Here is a 24,202-nt window from a genome sequence, read left to right on the forward strand (position 1 = left end):
GAGGACTTTATTTGGGTTTCCCTTATTTTAATGAATTGCTAAATATTCTTGTCCTCTTCCTCCCTGCAGGTACAAAATCTCAGAGCAGCAGTTCATTCCAGATGGAGATGTCCCAGGAAGGATTTAGTGCCCTTCTAACCCAAGTGAGTCCCTCCCTCCCTCTGAGCATGTGAAAAGTTCAATTTAATATATTCTTAAGACTCCTCTAGATGGTCAGATCTGTGACAAGAGGTTGCAGTATTTGTTGCTATAGTTTTCAGGGCTTCTTAAAGTATCCAAACAACATTTCTGTTGTCCCGGACTATTTTCTGGAAATACCCAGCACTAGCTGCAGCATTTTAATTCCACCCTTGAGTAGGGTTCTTTTTAATCCGGAGACCTATTGGAACAATGAGTTCTCTTTTCCACAATTTTGTAAGAGCCATATTATACACCAGTGAAAGAGCCCTTTACACTTTGTTTTTGTGTGCCTTCAAGTCATGGTGATCCTAAAGTAGCCCTATCTTGGTATTTTCTTGGCATGATTTGCCATTGTCTTCCTCTGAGGCTGAGAAAGTGTGACCTACCTGAGGTCAGCCAGTAGGTTTCCATGGACATGTGGGGTTTTGAACACTGGACTCCAAAATTGGTCTAATCTGTAATGCAGTTTGACACTGCTTTAACTGTCATGGCTCCATCCTATGAAATTCTGTGATTTGTAGTTTGTTGGGGCACCAGAGCTCTCTGACAAAGAAGGCTAAATATCTCACAAAACTACAGGGTTTGAACCATGGCAGTTAAGGTAGTGTCAAACTGCATTATTTTTGCAGTGTAGATTAGATCCTAGTCCAAGACACAAACCACTACATCTCCCTGGTACTCAAGTCAACAGCTACCTTTTGGCCAATAACAACAGCACAACAACAAAGAGGCACCCTCTCCTTCAAGTACTGATTGCTCTGCCTAATTGCAATGATAGTTCACAGGCAGCAAATTGCTGATAGATTTTTGATTCTCATCATAAAAGCTTCATTGTTTGATGCAGGAAGGGCCTGTCATAGGAGCTGTGGGATCCTATGACTGGACTGGAGGAGTGTTTCTGTATCAAAACAGCAACAAGAATCCAAGTTTTGTTAATATTTCTAGCCCTGCTAAGAACATGGACAATGCATACCTTGGTAAGTATAAAAACCCAAACACCACCACTACTTCTTGCCCCACCCTTCATGTTCTACAATCACTGTATATATCTGTTCTAGAGATACCTGGCACAAGCTCTGCCCTCTCAATAGTAAGGAATTAACCAAGAAATGACTATAATTTGTCCATACATCTCTTGAACATAGCATAGTCTTTTGGCAAATAATTTTTTTTCATCTCTACATTTTTTCCCTATTTGGACTACAAACATTTGGGAGGGGCAACTGTACCAAAGATGGGAACCAATTTTTGCCCTACTGCCCACTCTGTGGGATGCACAAACATTTTCCGGCTGACCTGGGCCTGCCACTATGTCACATTTGGTTTTGGTTTTGCTTGCATATCAACCATAAAGTATTCCCTATCACCTGCTACTTTAGTTTATCCTTTTAATTGGAACTGATATGGAGAGGAATCCATCACCCTTTCTGCATGCATAACATTTGCTCTGCCACCACATTATTACTACTTCTTTCTATCATGGGCTTAGACAGGCAAGGGATTCATCATAAGCAAGCCTGTATTAAGAATTTCTCTGGCTTTCCTGACACCAAGTGTGATGTCATGGTTAGAGTGTCAAACTTGAGCTAAAGAAACTTTAGTTCAAATCTTTAATCTTACATGAAGTTTATTAGGTGACTTCAAGCAATAATTGTGTCAGTGTCTACCTCAAAAGGTTGTTGGTGGAGTAATATGAAAGAAAAGTAGATTTGCCAACCTGACACCCGTGATGAAGGACTAGGGTATAAATCAAATTTGCAGTGGCAATAATGTTAGCAATCAAATTGTTGCAAACCTTTACTTTGAGACCATGGACTTTTATGAGTGAGGTTGGCCTTCCTACAGATCCTTGCAGAGATAATTTATTTTCTTGACTACCTCCTTCCAGATCATTGTAATCCAACCATAATTGCATTGCTAAATTATCATCACACATCATCACATGGTGTGTTTGAGAGCCTTATCACATGAGAAAATAGAGGAAATGGAGCAGGAGAGTAGCAGCTTTCTCTGTGCCTTACTGCATGATATCGTAGTGTTCCAATTTCCCCCCCCCCCCCCCCACAAGAGATGGCTGGAAAAGTGTGTCTTTTGTCAAACAATTTTTTCCAGCACAACAAAAGACTCACTTTTATGATGATCATTTAGCCCTTTCTTCTCCCTTTTAGGCTATTCGTCTCAGCCTGTCCAACTCAATGGGAGAATTGGTTTGGTGGTGGGAGCCCCGCGCTATGACTACGTTGGCAAGGTTGTTCTGTTTGAGAAACATGTCTGGAATGGAGGATGGCAACTGAAAACAGAAGCTGTTGGAGAACAGGTTTGAGATACACTGAAGGAGATAGAGATGAAAGTGAGACACTTGATGGAAAACTTCTAATTGTGAATAGGAGGTGTGGAGTCCATAATGATGTGTGAATTAACTGTTTCACAGACATAAGAAATAACTCCTTCTCACCAGCTGAGAGCATTCTGGTATCATTAACTGTTGGATTAATACTCTGCCAGTTCTCCTTGGTGCATCTCTGAGATATTTGCCAACCCCCTTGGCTTTAGGAGTGGGCTTTGGACTTAAATTGTTTGGTTGTCCTGATGGATGACCTGATTCAGAAAAGGAAAGGGGAAAGTGACCTTGCAAAATTCTCCTGGATATCCCAGCTCCTTCTAGCAACCTGTTCACTATCCTTCTGTGAGCGAGACACTACATTGTAGTGCTTCTTATTCATTCTGGATTTGGGAACACTCCATACTAATACTTGTAATAACAAAAAAAACTTCAAAAAATGTGCACCAAATATTAGTTCTCTGTACAAACAAAATATATAAATACAGTCTGGACCCCGAATAAAGAGTTAACATGTAGGAAGGCATACAGTTATAAAGGACCATTTCTCTAATGCCATAGGTTGGTTCCTATTTTGGAGCGACGCTGTGCTCAGTGGACCTAGATCAAGACACAAACACAGACCTGGTTCTGGTTGGAGCCCCCATGTACTATGATGGTATCACAGGAGGAAGGGTCTACGTCTGTCATTTTATGGTAAGGGGGAAGAAGGTGTCTGTGTGTGTGTGCACACATGTACATGTATGGGGAATAAACCTTTGTATCACTGCATGTTGGTAATTAGCTTCTCATGCTTTAAATCTGTATGGGGTTGGGTTTTCCTAACTGGGAAGTGCATTTTCCTGAAAAAAAATGCTAGTACCATTTATAGTTACCTTTTGTCCTTTTCCATTCATATGTTTTATCTGTCTCCACTGGCCAGGAGGAATCACTTCATTGTAGCACATCTTTGAAAGGACAGGGGGGGCACATTTTTGGTCGCTTTGGGGCCAGCATGGCAGAAACAGGTGACATCACCGGAGACGGATGGATGGATGTGGCAATTGGGGCACCCCTGGAGGATGAGAACACTGGAGCCTTGTATATCTTTGCAGGGAAACCAACAACACTCAACCCCCAATACATCCAGGTGAACTGAGCACCACTTCCTGTATAAAAAGGATGTTCACTAATTATGCTTTCTCCCTAAGGTCCCTGCATATTTTTCCCTAAGCCCTCTTTTTCCTATTGCTTTGAGAGTTTGCTTGACTTGCGACACTTCTAGCTTTGCTTCCGTAATGGTCCTTTCATCTGGAATTCCCACCTGCTGTCAAGGCTACTTAGAAAGCAATCTTGTTGTTGTTTGCCTTCATGTCATTTCCAAGGTACGGCAACTCTAAGGTGGCAACCTGATCACAGTTTTTTCTTGGCAAGGTTTGTTCCGAGGGGTTTTTGCCTATGCCTTTCTCTGAGGCTGAAAGAGTATGACTTGTCCAAGGTCACCTGGTGGGTTTTCTTAGTCGAGCGGGGATTTGATCCCTGGTCTCCAGAGTTATAGTCCAATGCTAAAACAACTACACCGTGCAACCTAGGAAAGAAAAAATTATTCAGAAAACTTTAGTTTGAAGAACTAAATGAAGGAGATAAGTTTGCGTAAGTCTGTTATCTGTTTATCCTATATATATGTGAATCAAATCAATTTGGCCCACTGCAAAATCAAATGAATTTCTCGATCAACCCGTTTTGACCATCCTGATCACTGAAAGTCTGTGTTTCTCCAGACCTCCTTCACAATCCTCCCAATGCTCTTGCTGCTAAAAATCTTTCAGCTAGATAGAGAACAAGGAAGAAAAGTGGTGCTGAGTGCATATACACTTTGTCAAAGGCTTTGATACACTTTATCAGAGGCTTTGTTGACTGAGGTTTGCCTGCATAATATTTTGATATGAAAGCAGGTTTACTCATGTAGTGTTACTCTACTTTCCATTGTCAATCATGGTCTATCTCTGATACCATCTTCCATTTTGCTTCCTTCCCTTTTTTTGCAGCGCATTGAAGGACTAAGGTTTACTGGAGGATTCTTGTACTTTGGTCAAACTGTCAGTGGAGGAACAGATCTTACAGGGGATGGACTGAAGGACATAGTTGTGGGACAACAGGGACAGGTCTTGCTGATGAGGTGAGGGCAAGGATTCCCACTTTTCTCTTCAATTCCTCTCTCTTCCCTCTGAACAGGAGATAAAATATTTCCATGCAACCCTTTTGGTTTTTGAAATCATCACCACTTCTCTTCCTCAGAACTGTCACACATAGAACTGTCATCATCATATCTGGTTCAACCATGATGAATGAGCCAGATCTGTAGCGTGAGAAGTGGGATTTCATTGACCTCAAGATATTGTATTGTCAAGCCTCCCTGTAAACCAGAATGTGATCCATAGGCCTGGACATCAGAACCCAATAATTTTAGGTAGCTGTTGTCATCCAAGTGCTCCCATAAATGTTTATCTTTTGGTCTGAGGACAAGTTTCAAAGGTGAACCTGTGTAGGAAGAGCAGCTATGTCTTTTTATTACCTGCTCTATCAGGCATTAGGGGAAATTTACAGTGATATCTGGAGGACCAATGATGTAGGAATTCAATTTGTCAAAACCTCCTCAAGTACACAGACAGCCCTGCTAATCCTATAACTGTCTTGCTGCTTCACAACCATTCCTCTTCTCCCTGACTACCACAAGCTGTTTCCTCCTAGGTCCCGTCCTGTTCTTCATATGAGGGTCTCTATTGAATTCCACCCCACTTTGATCTCTACTTCTGTCTTCAAGTGTCAGGGCCAAGAACCTTTAGAAAAAGTGGCCAGCGAGGCAAGAGTGTGCTTCACTGTTTCCAAAGCCACTGGGGATAAACTAGGTGAGTCCATGATCAGTGCGCAAATATGAACTTGTTTGGGATGGAAAATGATAGAATAGTGGATGGATATTGAAGTGCTTGTAGAGAGGCATTTTAAAACAAACACAATAATACAGGAGATTAGAAAACACAAAAACAGAACAGAACAGGCTTCTTGAAGTGCATGGAGATGAGAGTGAGAGAAACAAAGGATGAGCCTTCAAGTCACATTTCAGGACCTATCTGTGTATCACTTGAAGAAGAAACTCTATAGCAAGTATCAAATAAAACTGAAAGCAAATGAAAAATTCCACTCTGGTCCAAATATCTTTACATTAGAGGTAGGAATTGTGAGGCCCTCCATCTGGAACACTGGAATACCCAGTGTTTCTTATTGTTGGCTATGCTGGCTAGGGCTTGAAGGAGTTGCAACATCTGGAGGGTCACATACTTCCCACCCTTGTTCTGTATCAAGGACAAAGTGAGGTTGGTGGACTCCATGTGGCCCTCAAGGCCTCCTATACTCTCTGCTCTCTGGCCCTTTCCCAGCATGTTCTAAATTGTTGAGGAAAATGGCATATCACACCCCCAGAAGGCTTAGGATTTTTATTTTACTTTTCCTATCCTCCAGTAGGTCACAGGGAGACATTCTAATTCATACCTCCAGAGGCTTTCAGGAGCAGAATTTGCTTTTTTTGTCCCCAGTTTTCAAAGCAGTGGAGTCAGAAGGGGTGCCGGCCACTCTCCAAGATTTTGGGAAGGGCAAAATTGGACCTTGGATTCTCAGAGGTTACCCATCATTGATTTGTGTTCATGTTGAAATACCAATTTAAGAAGAGTTGGAAGAGACAAGCTTTCCTTTTCCCATGTGCTGTTACACATTTCTTTCTACTGTATTCTCTGAATCCAGTCATAATTTCTGCCTCTTGTTTTCCTTCCTTTCCCAATCCAGGTGCTATTGTTAGTGACCTTCAGTACAACCTGGCCCTGGATTCTGAGAGAACAAATATCCGAGCCTCCTTCAGCTCTAAATCTGCTGTTCTGAATGCAAGTTTCCAGATTGGGCTTGAACGGAAGTGCGAGGTTCATGCCATCAAATTGCCTGTGAGTTCACATTATGACCTTATCACACTAGACGAAGCCCGCTCAGAAACAGGATTTAAAAGTAGAAAAAACTCACAAATGTGGTAGGTTCTTCAGACAACGTTTCTTTCCAACAGCAATAATGCAAAAATAAACAGATAGCAGATAAAACCAACACCTTTTTACTTTCAGGAAGTTCCATTTTAACCCTTCCTGCTTGCCAGTCCACGAAATAAAGGGAGGACTGTAATATGCAAACAGATATTCCTCAATACCAACACTCTCTCTTTCTGCAGAAGCACCAGCCCCATAGACATTTATAATACTTTTCAAAGCTTCTCTCTTTCTGTGTTCCATGTCTCAGATCTGCATTGAGGATACTTTGACTCCCATCACCTTGCGGCTCAATTACAGCCTTGTGGGGAAACCCATTGCTGCAGCCCAGAATCTCCAGCCCATCCTGAGCAAAGAGTCCCAGCAGATCTACACTGCACAGGTAATTGTGCCTCCCAGGGGCATCATTAGGAGGTGCGGGGAGTGCAAGGCACACCAGGTGACACTTTAAGAAGTGGTGACAGTACTGGTCCCCAAATGTCTGCCTTCTGGTAGAAATGAGCTGTGGCATTCACTCACATCCCTTTAAAATTCTGGAATTCAGCAGAAGAGTAGAAGAGAAGGCATGAGTAGGGTGAGGCTCAGTGAGCAGAGAAAGGAGACTCTAGTGACGCCACTGGTGCCCCAGGGTCCCACTAGGGCAATATCTAAACTGATAGTAACATAGCAGGATCCTTGCTGGAGAGGGTTCACTTTTCTGTAACCCTCTCCACTCCTCTTTGTATGTTCATTCCTCCAGATTGGTATTGACACTTCCCCTGCCATAGGCAGACAAATAGATCTGAAGGAGGAGATGGTGATTGTGAGGACTGAACAAAAGAGAGGGAAAGGAGGGAAAGGTTTCGTTGAATCCAGTGTACTTCACAGGTTGTGCATTGAGGAGCACAACTGAACTGAGGAGTTCAGTTATTGCTTATTTTATTTTATTTATATTCTCCTTTGCTTCCAACATGGGACCCAAGAACTTAAAAAAACAATTAAACAAGCTATCATATTAAAATATTAAAAAAATAAAAGTATAAAATTGTTTAAAAACCTAACAATGAAGGTAAAAATACAGTCTACCTCCCTAAAAAGTCCTTTCTGCACAACCAATTAATCATCAGACAGCTTGTAGGACTGAGAGAGATCCCTCACCCGAGAATCCTACAGTTTGGGCACATTCATATAATTCTCCTACCAGCCCATCTAAAAAGGTTCTGTAGTAGTAAGAGAATTTTTTAAAAGATGTTTGGATGTTATGCACATTTTTGCAGCTCCCCTTTGAGAAGAACTGTGGCAGTGATGGGAAATGTGAAGATATTCTACAAACCTCATTTACTTTCTCGGGGTAGGAAACACATTTTCTCTGTTCTTTTTCTGTCTCGTCTTTCCATTATCAATACTAAATCTGGCTTGATGGGGCACCAGACCTCCAGATACCAAACCTTATCTTTTTGGGGGCTTTCCAGGGGTCACTGAGCTACTAAGAGCTGCTCTATTTTTTCACATTGTCATTTGCTTTATCTTCTTATGAGTCTGGCTGATTTTAAAGGAAAATCCTCTGTTCAGCCTCAGCTTTTCTTTCATTTTGATCAGTTCCACTTTTGCTGAGTTGTAGTTGCTGAATCAAAGTAAAATAAATTTGCAACATAGCACAGGCCTTTTGCAAGCTTACCAGCTAAGTAAAACAAATTTGAGCTGTGTATTATAATGAAATAAGGTCTGCTTTCACACCATAAGAAGACTCGTAGAAATTGAACTGCCAGCTTAATGCAGATTGCTTTAAAGAATCTCAGGCAACAGAAATTATTTTTGTTCATTCCATTTATTTAGTTGAATGCAAACATTACTATATGGACACTGACATCATGGTTGTTAAAATAGTGCAGGCTGTGTAGGAAATGTTCAGGGTATGAGAGAAAAGCCTAAAACTTTTTGCTCTTAGAAAAGCTACAGGCATATAAGATCTATAACTGGATTACCCAGCCCTTTCCTGCTGCTTTGTTCCCATCCAGCCTGAATACTCTAATTGTAGGCCTGACTCTTGAGCTCAGTGTAACTGCTTCCATCCAGAACCATGGAGAGGACTCCTACAGCACCACACTGAGCTTCTTCTATCCTGTAGGGTTGTCATACCGGAAGATCACTTTGCTACAGGTCAGTGGAGCTGAGGACATTCAGGCAGGGGAAGGCATAGGGGTGTGGTGTGGATAGAGTATTTAGATAGAGATGTTCTGTTGCACATTCCCATAAACTTTGGATGCATCTTTCTTATCAGCCAAGCAAGAATGTTGCAAGCATTAAGTGCCACTCAGCTCTTGTCTCTGATGAACAATACATCAGGAACGCCACCTGCAATGTCAACCACCCAATTTTCTGGAGCGGAGCACAGGTAGGGGCCTGCTCATATTCTTACGGTTCATTGCCACAAAATGTGAGGTCTACATCACTAATATAGGGCTGATCTAGATATTTACACGGGTGGTGGAGCCCCTCTTGTAGAAGTATTTTAACTGTTGTAGAATTATTTTAGAGACTATTTTGAGAACCCATAGGGCATAGTGATTTGAATATTGTACTACAACTCTGGAGACTAGGTTGGAATCCTGACTTGGTCATGAAACTCACTGAGTGACCCTGGACAAGTCATATGCTTTATCACACTTGCAGGCAAACAGGATTTAAATGAGAGTTAAACTAGAGAAAACCAGGAAATGCCTGAAGTTCATCACATGATGTTTCCTGGTTTTCTCTAGTTTAACTCTCGTTTAAGTCCCATTTGCCCGCTAGTGTGATAAAGCAGCCTCAGGAGCAGTTTTGCAATGGCAAACTTCCTCTGAACAAACCTTGCCAAGAAAACCCCATGATAGGTACACCTTAGGGGTGCTGTAAGCCAGGAACAACTAGGAGGCACACAACAACAGCAAAAACAAATTAATTATTTTAGAGAACACACAGTTCATTGCATAAATAAATGTGCCCTCCAAGCAAAAATCTCCTTGCTAGCAGAAAGACAACATGTCATGAAGAAAGGTTCTAGCTTAACATTTATGTTGAAGTAAAATATGCTGTATAACCTGATGCTTTAATATCACTCTGTACAATATCTAAAGAAGTGAGTTTATATCCATGAATATCTATGCTAAAATAAAAAAAAAATTAAGGTGCTGCCATTTCCCATTTTTTATTCCCCCCTTTTCCTCTTTTTTATAAACTGTTGCTCTTACAATGAAATGAACGAACCATTAGCAAACTAAATTTATTAAGATGCTATAAATTACTCGTCAAAGTGGTTTCATAGACTTCAGTCTACTTCCTCAGAGGAAGTAGATTGAAGTCGAAAGCTCATTCTCCTAAATTCTTTCTTTCAGTTAGTCTCAAAGGTACTACAATATCTTTTACTAAGAAACTCTAGGATGAGATTACCATAAATTGGGGTTGATTAGAAAGCACATAACAACAACAAAAGGGGAATGGAAAACTATAGAAGGATGTGGTGGCTTAGTGGAAACACACAAATGAAAAGTTTTGGGTTTCACTCCTTTAGTATCCTTAATTATGTCATAAGTTGAGAACTATTGTCTTTCAGATCTTGTTGGAATGCAAATTCCATCCACCTTCCCTCATAAGTGGGCTGTTAAGAGTTGCCTCTGATAACATCTGGAAAATGTTGGTTCCCCAGGTAGTAGGTCTGAGAAGAATCTCCATCTGCAGTCTTGGAGCACTTCTGCTAGTGAGAGTAGATAATATGGACTAGCTCAGTACCTCTCAAACTTTGGTCCTCCATATGTTTTAGCCTTCAACTCTCAGAAGCCTCATCCACCACCCTCAACAATGGTTAGAAATTCTGGGAGTTGAAGTCCCAAATATCTGAAGAACCAAAGTTTGAGAACCACTGGCCTGGCTGATCTGATTGTATATAATGCTGTTATAATCATGGAAACAATATGAACTCTTTTTTGTAAGCAAAAGCCCCCACATATTAAGATCTTCATAAAAGGAAATATTAACCCACACATCACTCCACGTGTTTTTGTTTCAGGCTATCTTTGTTGCCACATTTGATGTCTCTCCAGATGCTCATCTAGGGGACACTCTACGGATCATGGCCAAGGCCAACAGGTGACTTTCACATTGCTGGGCCTTGTGACTTAAGATGTGCTAACCTGATTCAGTGTTTGTAAGGGTGTGATGGAAGCTGTCAGTGTGATGGAAGTGAGACAGGGCAAGGAAACAGTATGGGAGAAATGTGACTTGTGTGAGTGTATGATTTGAGTTAGATTCCTAGATTCATTGCTGGAATATCCCATGTTGTTTTCTGGCAGCTTTTGCACTATGTTCCAGAGTGTCTTTGGATTTCCTTGGAAGTCAGGGACTCCTCAATGGGAAAATCTTTAATGACAGGAAAGCTTCCCTGGGAGACAAGTTTATTCACATCGAGCTTGGAATATTATTGCATGATACTAACAGTATGACTTTTATAAAGAGCAGTATGTTACCTCTTACTAGAGATATAGCTTGTCACTTATTTCATTTTCATATGAAAGAATAAATAATTTCAAACGTTTTCTCTTTATTGGATGATACTATGATGAGTTTTTCTGCAGTTTTTCTACCATTTTGGGGGAGGGAGGGATCCACCCGTCTTCATTTTTTTTGGTCACAATTTTTGTGTAAAAAACCCAGTGTATTTTGCACACAATACACTGGCTTTTGTATCAAGTACTGTACTGTGTTTCACGTTTTTATCTGTATTTGTGAGCAAACCATTCAAGGTTGTTGTTGTTGAATTAATGTACTTATTCTCTTTCACTTGTCTAGTGAAAGTGGAGGCAATGTCACCAAGGATATGGTTCACCAAGCAGACTTGCCAGTCAAATATGCAGTGTACATTGTGGTCAGCACGTGAGTGACTTTTATTTCTTTATTTAGGGTATTTATATCATGCCCTTCAGTCAAAAAGACTCCCAGAACAGCTTACAGACCATTAATTTAACAGGTCCTTGCTGTCAGGCTTAGAAGACAAGGCACACAAGAAATAGGGATGGCAGGAGGCGAATGGAATTAAGTTCAGCAGATACTGGCTGCTCTTCTTTTCCATCAGTGTCACAGCATTGGCAGTTGACATATGGAGAGAGGGACTCTCACCAGCTGCTGGGGACCAAACACAATACAGATGTGCCTGCCTGCTCTTCTCTCCCTCAGAAGCCCAAGCAATGGCAGTTGATTATGGAAGATGGGGTAGAAAGAACATGGAATAGACTATGACCCAGTACAGATTGGTGCTTTGCGCCATCTGAGGCCAAAAGTAGGGCTTGGGAGAGCAGAGCGACTGCATGCTCCCAAGCTCTACCGCACGCTGCAGGCGCCATTTTAGCGTGCTGCCATTTACATGGGGTATGCAACGATGACGTCCATGTGGCACAGAGCCCAAACAGCATGGTTTCACGCAAATGCATTAATGGTGGCATGCACACGGCGGAAAAAACCTGTCAGGAGCGTTTTTTAAGCCTCACAGAGGCCACAGCATTTGTCTGCTGTGGCCTCCATCTGGGCCAGAAGGGTGGCAAATGGCTGCCCCTTTCTGCCCATCTGTATCCCCCCTATGGCTATTTTAGGGAGAAAGCTGAACTTGTAGATGTCAGGGATGATGGGAGTTGTAGCTCTTCACCTCTGGCTCGAACTCACCACCTTGTTACGCACCGGCGCTGACCAGTTTTGGTCAGTGGTTAAAGCTTTGCTTCAAAAGCAGCAGAGTTACAGAGAATAGGCTGAAGACCCTGACAAACTCTCCAAGCCTTCTCACTCTTGCTTCCACAGAAGTCTTCCCACTTCTTCAGGATCCAGCTGGCTCTTGTATCTTAACTCAAGACACCAGACAACTCAGTAGTCTTATATAAAAGATCTACTTTATTCTACTATATACAGCTTCAAAACTATCCAACACAACTCCTCACTACTACCCACTGCTACTACCCACAAAATACATTAGGAATCATAGTCATTATTATAGTCCTTGGATCATACCACCCACTCTTGTCAGTTTCCACCCAGTGGGCGTGTACATCCACTCTCATTGGTTCTCTTGTTTCTACCCAGAATTAATGATTTCATCATCTCAGCCTTGACCACTTAACAATTCTCAGGTGTTTCCAATTATCCACTTTGCACTTCTGTCCTTGGCATTCAGGACTTGTTAATTACATTACCTTCTACACCTGTGTGGCTCTTAATTGCTTCTGCGGAGTCACCCTGACTCTCACATACAAGTTTTATTTCTTTCACTATATATCCCATGCTGCTTTTTCCTAACAGTAGAGTGCCCTGCAACAAAGGGCATTACACTTGAAATGTCCCTTCCTATGTGTCAAAGCATTACTCAATTTCCTACTGATATGCATTATTCTTTTTCCTTCTGCCAGCACTGAGGAATCAACCAAGTATGTCAACTTCACAGCTGGCCAAGAAGGAGCAAGCAAGAGTGTAGAACATCGCTATCAGGTGAAGGGCAAAGTGTATGACAAAGTGTGGCATAGTGATTGATAGAAAGAGAGATACATGGCAAGGAGAAATTGATAGATAAAGAATAGTCAAGAATGAGACCTCCACTAGAACTCCCTATACAGTGAAGGGAAAAACAACCACTCAGAAATTGTAATCTTTGCTGATTCTGGACTTCACTGATGCTTCTTATAATTAGAAGTAGACACGAAACATTGGTCATTGGTTATTTAACTGTATGTGGATGTTTTTAACTATGTTGTTAAACCGCCTTGATCCTTGAAAAGGCGGTATATAAATAAAATTTTATTATTATTATTATTATTATTATTATTATTATTTTCTTTTTTCCCAATATACAAATTCAATTTAAAAAGAATTTTTTAAAAAAGGATACTTGGAACCAGGATTTCTTGCACTGGTTTTGTATCTGTTTGCTTTTTCTAAGAATCCAGGGAATTGTAGTTTGGCCGGTATATGTTTCCCCCTTGTTTGATATCCCTTTCACTGTCTCATTCTGCTGCATATATATACTAAGCACTTAGAAATAACTACTTTTGAATGTGTTTGCAAAACACTATTCGACAGTGGAACACACTTCCTCGGAGTGTAGTGGAGTCTTATTCCTTGGAGGTCTTTAAACAGAGGCTGGATGGCCATCTGTCGAGGATGCTTTGACTGAGAGTTTCTGCATGGCAGGGGCTTGGCCTAGAGGGCCCTTGGAGTCCCTTCCAACTCTATGATTATATGATTCTATGATTCTATCCTTTTAACATTATGAGTTGTTTCCTCAGTTTACTTATGTTCTTCCTCTCTCCACATCCTTTACCCCATTGAATTGTATCTTTTAGGTGTATTCCTAAGGATAGAAAGTGTTTTGGTTGAGGAATACAGAAAAGTTGTTTTATGAACTTCAAACTTTAGGGAGTTATAGTCCAAAAAACAGAAGCTACATTTCCATACGGCTTCACACTGAACTAAATAGTCTCTAAATGGTTTGCAATGTGTAAGCTAATTGCCCTCAACAAGTAGGATACTCATTTTAGCAACCTACGGAAGGATGCAAAGTTGAGTTGACCCTGGAGCCCTTGACTGGTATCGAACTCACAACCTTGTGGCTGTGAGTGAGTGGCTGAAACACCAACATTTAAACACTGTGCCACCAAGGCTCCCTAAAAGTAACATTACCAAGCACTCCTTGAAGATTATCGCACTGGGTTCTGAGAACGTTTTCATCACGTGATGAGAACGGAACGCATTTGAGTATACCGCACGTATGTGTTCCAATCGGGTTCTCAGAACGTTTAAATGTGTTCCAAATGTGTTCCAGGAGGGTACAGATTGAATGTGTTCCCAGCGAGCTGAAACGTGATGAGAACGTTCCAACAGAAGTGTGTGCGGTATTCTTATCCGTTCTCAAATCCGTTCCCTCATTCCTCCGTCTCCTGATTGGCTGAAAGAATGACAGGCAGGGAGGCAGGGAGACAGGGAGGCAGGCAGGCGAGCGACTGCAGTGAGGGAAGGTGTGTGTGTGTGTGTGTGTGAGAGAGAGAGAGAGCGAGAGAGAGAGGGGGGGAGAAGGAGGGAGGGAAGGAAGGAAAAAGGGAGGAAAGGTGGGACAAGGAAGAGAAGAGGAAAGCAGGGAAAGAGAGAGAAAGAGAAAGGGAAAGAAGAGACCAGAGCAGAGAGCAAGAGGAAGAGGGTCTGGCTGCTTCTGCGGGGGCCTCTAGTGTCATGTCCAGTTGGGCTCCTGTGCTGTCACAATGCAGGAGGCAGGGATGCCCAGGACCTTCTCCTCCTTCCCTCCAGGAGGGAACCCACAAAAGCTCCTCTGTTTGGAGCACCACACAAAAGCAAGCAAACAACTCCCAGAATTCCATAGCAAAGAGCCAGACAAGAGTTAAAGCGGGGAGGGAAGCTCACAACCTGAAGGCACACATTACATGCACACACACAGGAGCAAAAGGGTGTCAAGCTGCCAAAAAGGGGAAATGGGATGACAGCAGAGGACTCTTCTTTTCTAACTGGTTTAAAGAGCTGCAATGGCTGCCGGGGCTCTGCCCTTGGTCCAGTCCCCTCCCTTTCCCTCCGCTTGAAGGGACCTCCGTGGAGCTCCCTTAAAACCCAGGCTGCCAAGGAGGGGACTCTGCCCTTGGCCCATCAAGTTACATAGGTTTTATCCTATTTTCTTCAAACATATAGAATCATAGAATCATAGAATCGTAGAGTTGGAAGAGACCACTAGGGCCATCCAGTCCAACCCCCTGCCATGCAGGAAATCCAAATCAAAGCATCCCTGACAGATGGCCATCCAGCCTCTGTTTAAAGACCTCCAAGGAAGGAGACTCTATCACCTTCCGAGGAAGTGCATTCCACTGCCGAACAGCCCTTACTGTCAGGAAGTTCCTCCTAATGTTCAGGTGGAATCTCTTTTCCTGTAGCTTGCATCCATTGTTCCGGGTCCTGTTCTCTGGAGCAGCAGAAAACAAGCTTGCTCCCTCCTCAATATGACATCCTTTCAAATATTTAAACAGGGCTATCATATCACCTCTTAACCTTCTTTTCTCCAGGCTAAACATCCCCAGCTCCCCAGCTTCATATGCCAGCATATGAAGCCCCAACGTTTTATAGGGGCTTGCCTTCCTTCCCTCCCAAGAGAATCCTCGGACTCCCTTCGGAGGGAAGACAAGCTGGGGGGGTGCTTGCCTTCCTTCCTTCCCTCCCAAGAGAATCCTTGGACTCCCTTCGGAGGGAAGACAAGCTGGGGGGGGGGGCGGCCAGAGTCCCTAGGCTTACTGAAATCCCCCACCTCCCTTCCCCTTTGGGTCTGCATCTGGGAGAGATTTTAAACTCCGTTTTTGGATTGATTCCTATGGGGAAAGAGGGGAGAGAGAGAGATGGCAGGACATCCCCATAGCCAGGCAACCTCTGCCTCCCCAGATGAAGACCCATAGGGCTCTCTGCTCCTTTAAAACTCCGTTTTTGGATTGATTTCTATGGGGAAAGAGGGGAGAGAGAGAGATGGCAGGACATCCCCATAGCCAAGCAACCTCTGCCTCCCCAGATGAAGACCCATAGGGCTCGCTGCTCCTTTTAAACTCTGTTTTTGGATTGATTCCTATGGGGAAGGGAGGTGAGGGATTTCAGTAAGCCGAGGGACTCAGGAGAGGCGAGCTCCATGGCCCAAGCCTCCCTTTTTCCTCTTTCCTGGGAGCAGCGCCTCTCCCGAGCCGTCCAACCACTGAGTGGCGACGTCATCAGAACACAGCCCACAAAACGTAATACAGCAAACCGTTCTGAGAACAGTTTCAAGAAAAAGGAAGCGCTGTGCGGTAAAATGCGTTCCAATCACGTTTTGATCACGTTCCAGTTTACTCCATGCGGTAATATCCGTTCCAGGAACGTTCTCATCACGTTACGTGCAGAACGTTCTGAGAACGATATGCGGTAATCTCCCTTGTTTGTCATTGATCTCACAAAGACTGTTCTGGAAACCTTTGCAGATGAAGAGCAGGGGGGAAATGCTGAAATACAATGATCAAACACAACTTCCCTGTAAATAGAAAACTAACATATCAAGGTAAGGAGGAGTTTTAACTCTTCTTTTGCCTGATATATCTTTGCATAGGGTTTTTCACATACGAGAGATTTCAAAAAAGTTTCTCTCCTCACCAAAAGTCTCACCAGATAAAGTCTCTTCTCCTGCTGCTGGATTCTACCACTTCCTTTTGTGAGATGCACAGATCATTTCTAAGGCTGCACCTACACTGCAGAATTAATGCAGTTTGGCATTGCTTTAACTGCCATGGCTCAATGCTGTGGAATTCTGTGCTTTGTAGTTTGGTGAAATATTTAGCCTTCTCTGTCAGAGAGCTCCAGTGCTAGAACAAATTACAAATCCCTGGATTCCATAGGATGGAGCAATGACAGTTAAAGTGGTTCAGACTACATTGATTCTATTGTGCGGCAACAGCCTGAGAAAGAGGGAGGACAGGTTTCTAGTAGACTAGAGTTGAAGGCTGAGATCTGGACCTCTCATGTATTTTTTCTGTTTTGAAAGAATCCATTTCCTTTTCAGGTGAAGAACCTCCGAAAACGAAGCATCCCTGTCTCAGTGACATTTCAGATCCCAGTAAAACTGAAGGGCATCCAGGTGTGGGATGTATCTCAAGTCATCCCCTCTGAGGTATAATTATCTGCTTATTCTCTTTACCATCCTGCTGCAATCTCCTGATATCCTCAATAAAGGATCCCTGTTCCTCCTTTTATCCTGTTGGGGAAATGAATCCAAGCACTTTCCTTGGAGCTCTTGTTGTGCCCTACTTAACATAAGAAGGCTTGGAGCTGGTATCACTGAAAAACCAAAGCTGGGATCATTGAGAAACTTGTGGTGTTTCCTTCCCTTCCTTCACCCCTGCTATATTTTGTTGTTGTGTGCCTCCAAGTCATTTTTGACTTATGGTGACCCTAAGGTAAACCTATCACAGGGTTTTCTTGGCAAGTTTCTTCAGAGGGTTTTTGCCACTGCCATCCTCTGAGGCTGAAAGAGTGTGACTTGCCCAAGGTCACCCAGTGGGTTTTTATGCTTGAGTGGGGAACTGAACTCTGATTTCAAGAGTTGTAGTCCAACAACTCAAACCACTACACCACACTGCCCACCACTTTATTCTTGATACAGTATTTGTTTTCTTCCACAGCCTCAGATCACCAACTGCACCTTGGAGAACGAAACTGCAAGCACCAAGGATTTTCCATCCATGGAGGATCACCCTGTTTTGGTGAGTGAACACTCTATAGGGATGTCCCTTTCCACAGCCATTTTCTGAGGCCAGCTGTGGATTTTTTTAAAGTCTTGCTAAAAGGGATTACCATATGGGCAAGACTGCACACACAATAAGCAGCAGCAGCAGCAACAACAAGGACAATAATGCTTGTCAGCATTATTTCTTCTGTTCATGAGGAAGAGACTCCTTGCTCCAAGCTATGAAGAAAACAATGAGCTTACTACCTTCATGGTTCCCTGTAAGAAAAATGCTGGGGGTAATTTAAAGATGGGCCAGTATAGTAGTTTAAGGTTTGGACTAGAATCAGGGATCAAATAATTGAAACCCACAGGATAACTTTGGACTCTCTCTCTCTCATACTCTCTTAGGCTCAGAGGAAAGCAGTGACAACCCCTCTGAACAAATTTGCCAGGAAAATCTCATGATAGATTACCCTTAGGATCACTATAAGCCACAAATGACTTGAAGGGACACAGTGACATGTACCAGAACAACGAGAAGGCCACTGATGGGGTGGAGCATCTTTTCCCACTATTTTTATATTTTATAGAAATATTTATATTTTATATTTCACTGAATATGCCTTTTATGCCTGACAGGGCCATACTCCTGAGCAGACATACATAGAATCAAGCTGTTTTTTATGCTGCAAGTTTTCCCTTTGGCTTGACCCCAAGGTATCTTTCTACCTCCCTTAGGACTGCTCTGTAGCCTCTTGCAAGACAATTCGTTGTGACATTCTGTTGCTGGGGTTCCAGAAAGAGCCCCTGGAATTCAGGATCAAGGGAAACGTCAGTTTCCAGTGGGCATCTCAGGTACAGAGGTGAACCTTGGCTGAGGTTGGGGAGAAAGTTTTTTGTTGTTGTTGGCTTACTCACACCAATGTTAACACAATCCCATTCCACTCCAGTGCCAGAATCGTCCTGGTGCCTATCAAGGAATTCATCTTTTTAGCCTACCATATAGTCTTATTTGGTAGAGCATCATGGACAAATAAGAATTCTCAGCAGGTCTGAAGAAGAAATTCTCTTTTCCAGATCCAACAGAATAAAGTGACCTTGGTGAGCTCTGCAAAGATTTCCTATGATGACAAAAAATACTCACAGAAAGAAGGCTTTGTCCAGACCAAGGTGAGCAAGGAGAGAAAGGCAGAAGGAGAGTGAATGTCCATCTTCCCCAACTGTCCTGATTTGGCAGAAACAGTCCCAGTTAATCGTCTGTCCTCCCACCTTTCCTGCTGCTTTTAAAATGTCTCAATTTCTTTCCTCATCTTCCCCCCACTTTCCCCCTTTGACTTCAAATCATAGTGCATAGTAGTATGCATCCCATTAACTCAGCAGGATGGAGAGGAAAGGAGGGGACAACCTTGCCTTTCCCTGTTTGCTCAGGCAAAAGCAAACTGCTCCAGGTATTCCTAGTTTATGTGGTCTTCCTGCCATCTTAACCACACTCTGATGTTGCTTGGCCACATGTGTCCCAGTTTTCAGCTTTGAAATGTTGGAAGGTATACAAGTATTCTCACAGTGCTCACAGCTGGGGCTTGAATTCTTGGGGGGGGGGGGTCCCCTTCAAGAGGTGAATATAATCCAGGATTAACTGATAGGGCAAGGGCAGACAACTCACACAGCCAATCCTAGTTGTTCTTTCATAGCGTACAGGGGGCTCTAGGTTATCTTGCCTTCAAGCTGAATCAGCTTACTTTCCATCCCTTGCCCCAGGTGCAGACAGTGATGGAGCGCATAGAGAACTACAATTTCCTGCCTGTGATCATCGGCAGCACGGTTGGTGGGCTTGTCCTTCTGGGTCTCATTGCTGCAGCCCTGTACAAGGTGAGGTGGGGCTTGGGATGGATTCAAAAAGTGGAGGGAGAGCTTGATCTGAGCTGCCTTCTATGTGAAGAGATAAAAAGTGTGTGTGTAAACATGTTCAGAATACTCCTCTTTCATTCCTGGAATAAACCTAGCTGGTTGCTGGGGATCTGAGTTTGGAGCAAAGGCCTTTTCCGCCACTTAAAAGTTGACATGTCTATGCTGGGTTGAGTTCCAGCATGTCTCCTCTTAGGGATCAAGTACTGAGGTTTAAAATCTTTAACTTTATGGACACCAGAATCCCAGAAATAATATTTGTTAACATTTATTTTTCTGCAGAATAATGAGTTTCTTTACTCTTTAGAAATCCTTACAATAAGAACATGATAGCAGTGACAAGGCTTTGCAGTTCTGCAAAAATATTTCAGGAAATTAGTCTGCACGAAAATGGATGCAGTTTTTCTGTGCAAACTCACTTTTGGGGGCAGGAAATGTTTCCTGCCCAGAAAATAGCGTGTGTTGAACAGAAAACAGTACTGTTTCCTTCTGGCACAAAAACCTGTGGGTTTTTGGGGAGGGGGGGGAGACATGTGTCTTTCTGCACTAAATAATTCCCTGACAGACTTTGCAAAGTATGAATATGTCAAATATGCACTGAAATCTTTAGATCCCCCCACTGGGGCTAGAATGCTACTGAGAATATTCATCCTTCCATGTGAGAATGATGGAGGAGAAGATCATTACTTTGGCCTTCCCTTTCATTTACTTCTCTTTCTTTCCTTCTCTTGCTGTTTCTCTCTCTAGGTTGGATTCTTCAAACGCCAGTATAAGCAGATGCTGCATGACACTGGGTCTGGCAATGAAGCCACAGAAACCTCCAATCCCACTCCTCAAGGGACAGACTCTTCTCCTCCAGATAAAGATGCTGACTACTAAGAACCCTCCATTGTAATTTTGTGGTATTCTGAGGAAGGTGACTACCACAGGCTTGTTTTATGAATAAGATGAGTCCAGCCAGATCAGAGCAAAGGATAATCTAGCCCAGCATCTTTTTTCACACAGTGGCTAACCAGATGTGCCCTGAGACATGCACAAGCAGGATTTGAGAGCAATTACCTTTCTCCACTGTTGCTTCCTAGTAACTGACATTCAGAGATACACTACCCCTAAATGTGGAGGTGCCATTTTGCTGTTACACCCCACTAACAATCCCATCATCCATGAATCTGTTGAACAATTATTGATCATTCCAAATATGGAGGGAAACACAGTTGAGAAGAAAGTAAACCAGAGCTTGATGTTACAATTTATTATCGATTATCCCCAGCACTGTGTGCCATGTTTTGCAATATGAAGCTGCCACTTACTTTGTGTGGGTGTAATAGGAGTGTTGGAAAGTGACTTCAATTGCATTTCAGAATGGAAATGCAAATGGAATTGAAAATATTTTTAAAATACATAAATTCCAAAAGATAAATCTTGGTTTTGCCATTTTATATAAGGGATGTCATTTTAGTATGTAATTGTATTTAATAGTACTTGAGCAGTGATGGATTTTGGCATATACAGGCAGGGTGGTGGTCCTGGAACCAAACCCCAGTGTATGCCAAGGGCCACTGTAGTTTAAAAAGAACAACAAATAATTCAGATACTCAGGTACCATCTCCAACATATCTCATTATGTATAGGAAACTATTCCAAAATTGGGGGGGGGGGGGGAGAGCTGAAATCCAGAGCACTTGTACGCTGAGCTCTGGTTAGTTCTTGGATGGAAGACCTGCAATGAATACTATTCGCTGTAGGCTATATTTTAGAGGAAGGAACTGGAAAAAACACTTCTGCATATTCCTTGCCTAAGAAAACCCTATGAAATTCATAGGATCAACATACATAGACAGGTGACGTGAAGGTACATGTACACACAGAGAAGATAAAACAGGGATGAGAAATATGTGGCTTCCAGATTTATTGGGTTTATGATGGATGATGGGGGTTGGAAGCCAACAAATCCTGCATAATTACACATTCCTTATCACTAGTGTAGAGTATTAATAGGATGAGGGCATGGACAGAGATACTTAGAATAACAACAAAGGTCATTTATTTTGTGTTTTCCCTTTTGAGAAAGCCTGAAATGGCAGATTTGTCCAGGAAAATGCATAGGGTAAGGGCCATCTCTAAAGTAAAATGCATATTAAAAGGAAAAAAGGAAGAAAAGTTAAGAGAAAACAGAGAGGTTGGGAAGGTGTTCAGTAAAGTATGACAATGGAGTGGAGACTCAAAATGCCTTTTAAAGGTGTGAGAATATTTTATAGATGGCTCCTAGCTGTTAGGAAGGATCTAATTAAGGGAATTTTAATTAGCTCAAATATAGCCGAGAAGTGGCCCTAACAATGCCACGTGCCGGAATCAGGTCCCAATAGTGTATACCAGAGGTTGCCAGCAAGCCCCAAGAGAAAGAGACGCTGATACCAACTAGGTCCAATTAAAAGGGTAACATTTATTAAAGCACAGGGGAAAATCACACAGCAAAAGGGGACACGTACACACACACATACATTCAGTGCTACAGCAGGGGAGGGGTGAGTTTGGGAGATAGGTTTGAGAAAGAGAGGAATCACTAGGGAATACTACCTTAGAAGTCTTCTCTGTGAAGTCCTGATAAAGCTGGGGTGGGCAGTGAATCACGGCCGCAGGAGCAGGGGAGGAGGGCCGTGGGAGCTAAGAGCAGAGTTCAAACTGGTGTGGACCAGTTTGCACCCAGGAACTAGCACAAGGAGGGTCCGAAAACCTGGGGTTTTTGTAGTGTGAAACGTATCTGGAGGCTAGGAATATTTGCTAGACAAAGGTGTGGATTGCTTGGGCTTTGTTAAGCCAAGAGCAAGTAATGTATTGCACATTACATTTAGGTCTGGACACAATTCGGAGGGGTATCTGACGTGATTACTAAGTCGTTAAGCTGATCACTGGCTCATCAGATGAGAAGCCAAGTCTATTGTCTTACTTGGACAAGCAGTGGCGATTCTGGATTGGCGACTCCCAAACTTCCTATGGAAAATTTTAATTCTATCTCTTTTTAGGGCTCTGCCTCTGCAAGGCGAGCTGCCTACGTGTTCTCCTCGCCTTTAGGTTAATGGCAGGTCCTCTCTGGGGTCAGTCAGGGATCATAGCACAGACTGCATGTACCCAAAATCTTATTAAAACCAAACTTGGTAACATAGCAAACAGAGTTTTGCCTTCCTTCCCCTAAACAAGGAGGAAATGAGGTTTGATGGGCAGCGCATGGAGCAAGGAAGTGGGTTTTTAAGCAGTCAAACCATAGTGATGTGACAATCAGAATGTGTGTATATATGATGTAGCCTCTGGCCCCATAGCAATGCAGTGTGCAAATTCACAACTGTAGGATGTGTGTGACAGATGTAAAAGAATGGCAGAATCTAGGGGATGGGTGAGAGGACTAACTTTTTAAATGCAAAAAAAATCTTTTGTATGTAACAGGAACAGTTTTGTCATAAAAGGCGTTATTTCACTCCTTACTTTGTTGTGAGAAATCACAAAGATGATTCCCACACTTGATGTGTCAAGAGACCCAAACATTGGTCTAGACTCATATTTAAGTATGTACAAGTCCTAGCCATGTGCTGACCCAATGGGCACATGGATGCCTGAATTTTTTCCATTGTACTGGGACTGACATAAAGTTGTTTATCTCCATCAGTCAATAATAATGCTTTGCCCTAGCAATACATGAATAGATATAATAATAATAATAATAATAATAATAATAGGTTTTATTTATATACCGCCCAATCACTGGGAATCCGAGCGGTACAAAAGGAGAAGGGATGGTGAGCGGGGAGGGGATCAGATCCAGCATTCTTCTCTCCCTCTGAGGCCTGGACCAAGGCACATGGACTGGAGGGAGGGCTCTTCTTCTTCAGGCTAGTCCTGATGGAACTGGGGCAGCCTACTCTCCCCCTCAGAGGCCGAAAGATGACATATACTTTTTGACGGACTTGCACAAAGCATTCCCTCCAATTGGGATAGTCCCATTTAATCCTCTGTCTTCTCACTTTTTCGGATGCCTTTAAAATGTCCCACTTTCTGTCCTCCTGCTTTCTCCTTTCATCCTCTGCTGTAAACTGAGTTCAAAGTGCAAAAGTAGTTTGCATTCAGCTAAGTCAGCAGTGAGAAGGGGAGCAAAGAAGAGAAGAGCGAGCAGACTCTTGCTCTTCCATGTTGTCAAAAGCGAATTCTCTCAAAGAGCAAATTTATTCTCATCTCATCAATGCCTCTGCAAGAGGCTCAGGCCCTTTTTGGAGATGGGACTTTCTCAGTTTGCTTGGAGCCTTGGCTATAAATAGACCCCAGGAATCCAAGCATGGGGAGGGCAGGAGGGCCAGTTGCTGGGATTCAAGCCAACCTGAATAAGACCTTGACTTTTCACCATGTGTTGGGTGATGGCCTTTTTGGATCCTATCCAAACTGAGCTATGTTTATCTCTTAGGTTCATTGGTCAAGCAGGGTCAGATGGGCACAACT

General features: G+C 42.8%; 1 protein-coding gene across 1 annotated transcript in view; it reads left to right on the forward strand.

The window, feature by feature from the left end:
• LOC149303841 (integrin alpha-X-like) overlaps window positions 1–21,142 on the forward strand; it is a 32,058-nt gene extending 10,916 nt beyond the window's left edge. Inside the window, exons 10-30 of the mRNA XM_089479989.1 lie at window positions 70–143; window positions 1,025–1,157; window positions 2,349–2,497; window positions 3,083–3,217; window positions 3,444–3,650; window positions 4,549–4,679; window positions 5,252–5,409; window positions 6,341–6,492; window positions 6,836–6,967; window positions 7,842–7,915; window positions 8,583–8,724; window positions 8,846–8,959; window positions 10,610–10,689; window positions 11,389–11,472; window positions 12,990–13,068; window positions 17,147–17,254; window positions 17,766–17,846; window positions 18,551–18,667; window positions 18,890–18,982; window positions 19,571–19,681; window positions 20,465–21,142. Coding sequence (XP_089336115.1) covers window positions 70–143; window positions 1,025–1,157; window positions 2,349–2,497; window positions 3,083–3,217; window positions 3,444–3,650; window positions 4,549–4,679; window positions 5,252–5,409; window positions 6,341–6,492; window positions 6,836–6,967; window positions 7,842–7,915; window positions 8,583–8,724; window positions 8,846–8,959; window positions 10,610–10,689; window positions 11,389–11,472; window positions 12,990–13,068; window positions 17,147–17,254; window positions 17,766–17,846; window positions 18,551–18,667; window positions 18,890–18,982; window positions 19,571–19,681; window positions 20,465–20,596 — 2,486 coding nt within the window. The 3' untranslated portion in view covers window positions 20,597–21,142. The remainder of the gene's footprint in view (window positions 1–69; window positions 144–1,024; window positions 1,158–2,348; window positions 2,498–3,082; window positions 3,218–3,443; window positions 3,651–4,548; window positions 4,680–5,251; window positions 5,410–6,340; window positions 6,493–6,835; window positions 6,968–7,841; window positions 7,916–8,582; window positions 8,725–8,845; window positions 8,960–10,609; window positions 10,690–11,388; window positions 11,473–12,989; window positions 13,069–17,146; window positions 17,255–17,765; window positions 17,847–18,550; window positions 18,668–18,889; window positions 18,983–19,570; window positions 19,682–20,464) is intronic.
• The last annotated feature ends 3,060 nt before the right edge of the window (window positions 21,143–24,202 follow it).

Source organism: Sceloporus occidentalis, unplaced genomic scaffold (assembly GCF_023333645.1).
Source record: "Sceloporus occidentalis isolate IW3139 unplaced genomic scaffold, rSceOcc1.0.p SCAF_14, whole genome shotgun sequence".
In the NCBI taxonomy this organism is placed as follows: domain Eukaryota; kingdom Metazoa; phylum Chordata; class Lepidosauria; order Squamata; family Phrynosomatidae; genus Sceloporus; species Sceloporus occidentalis.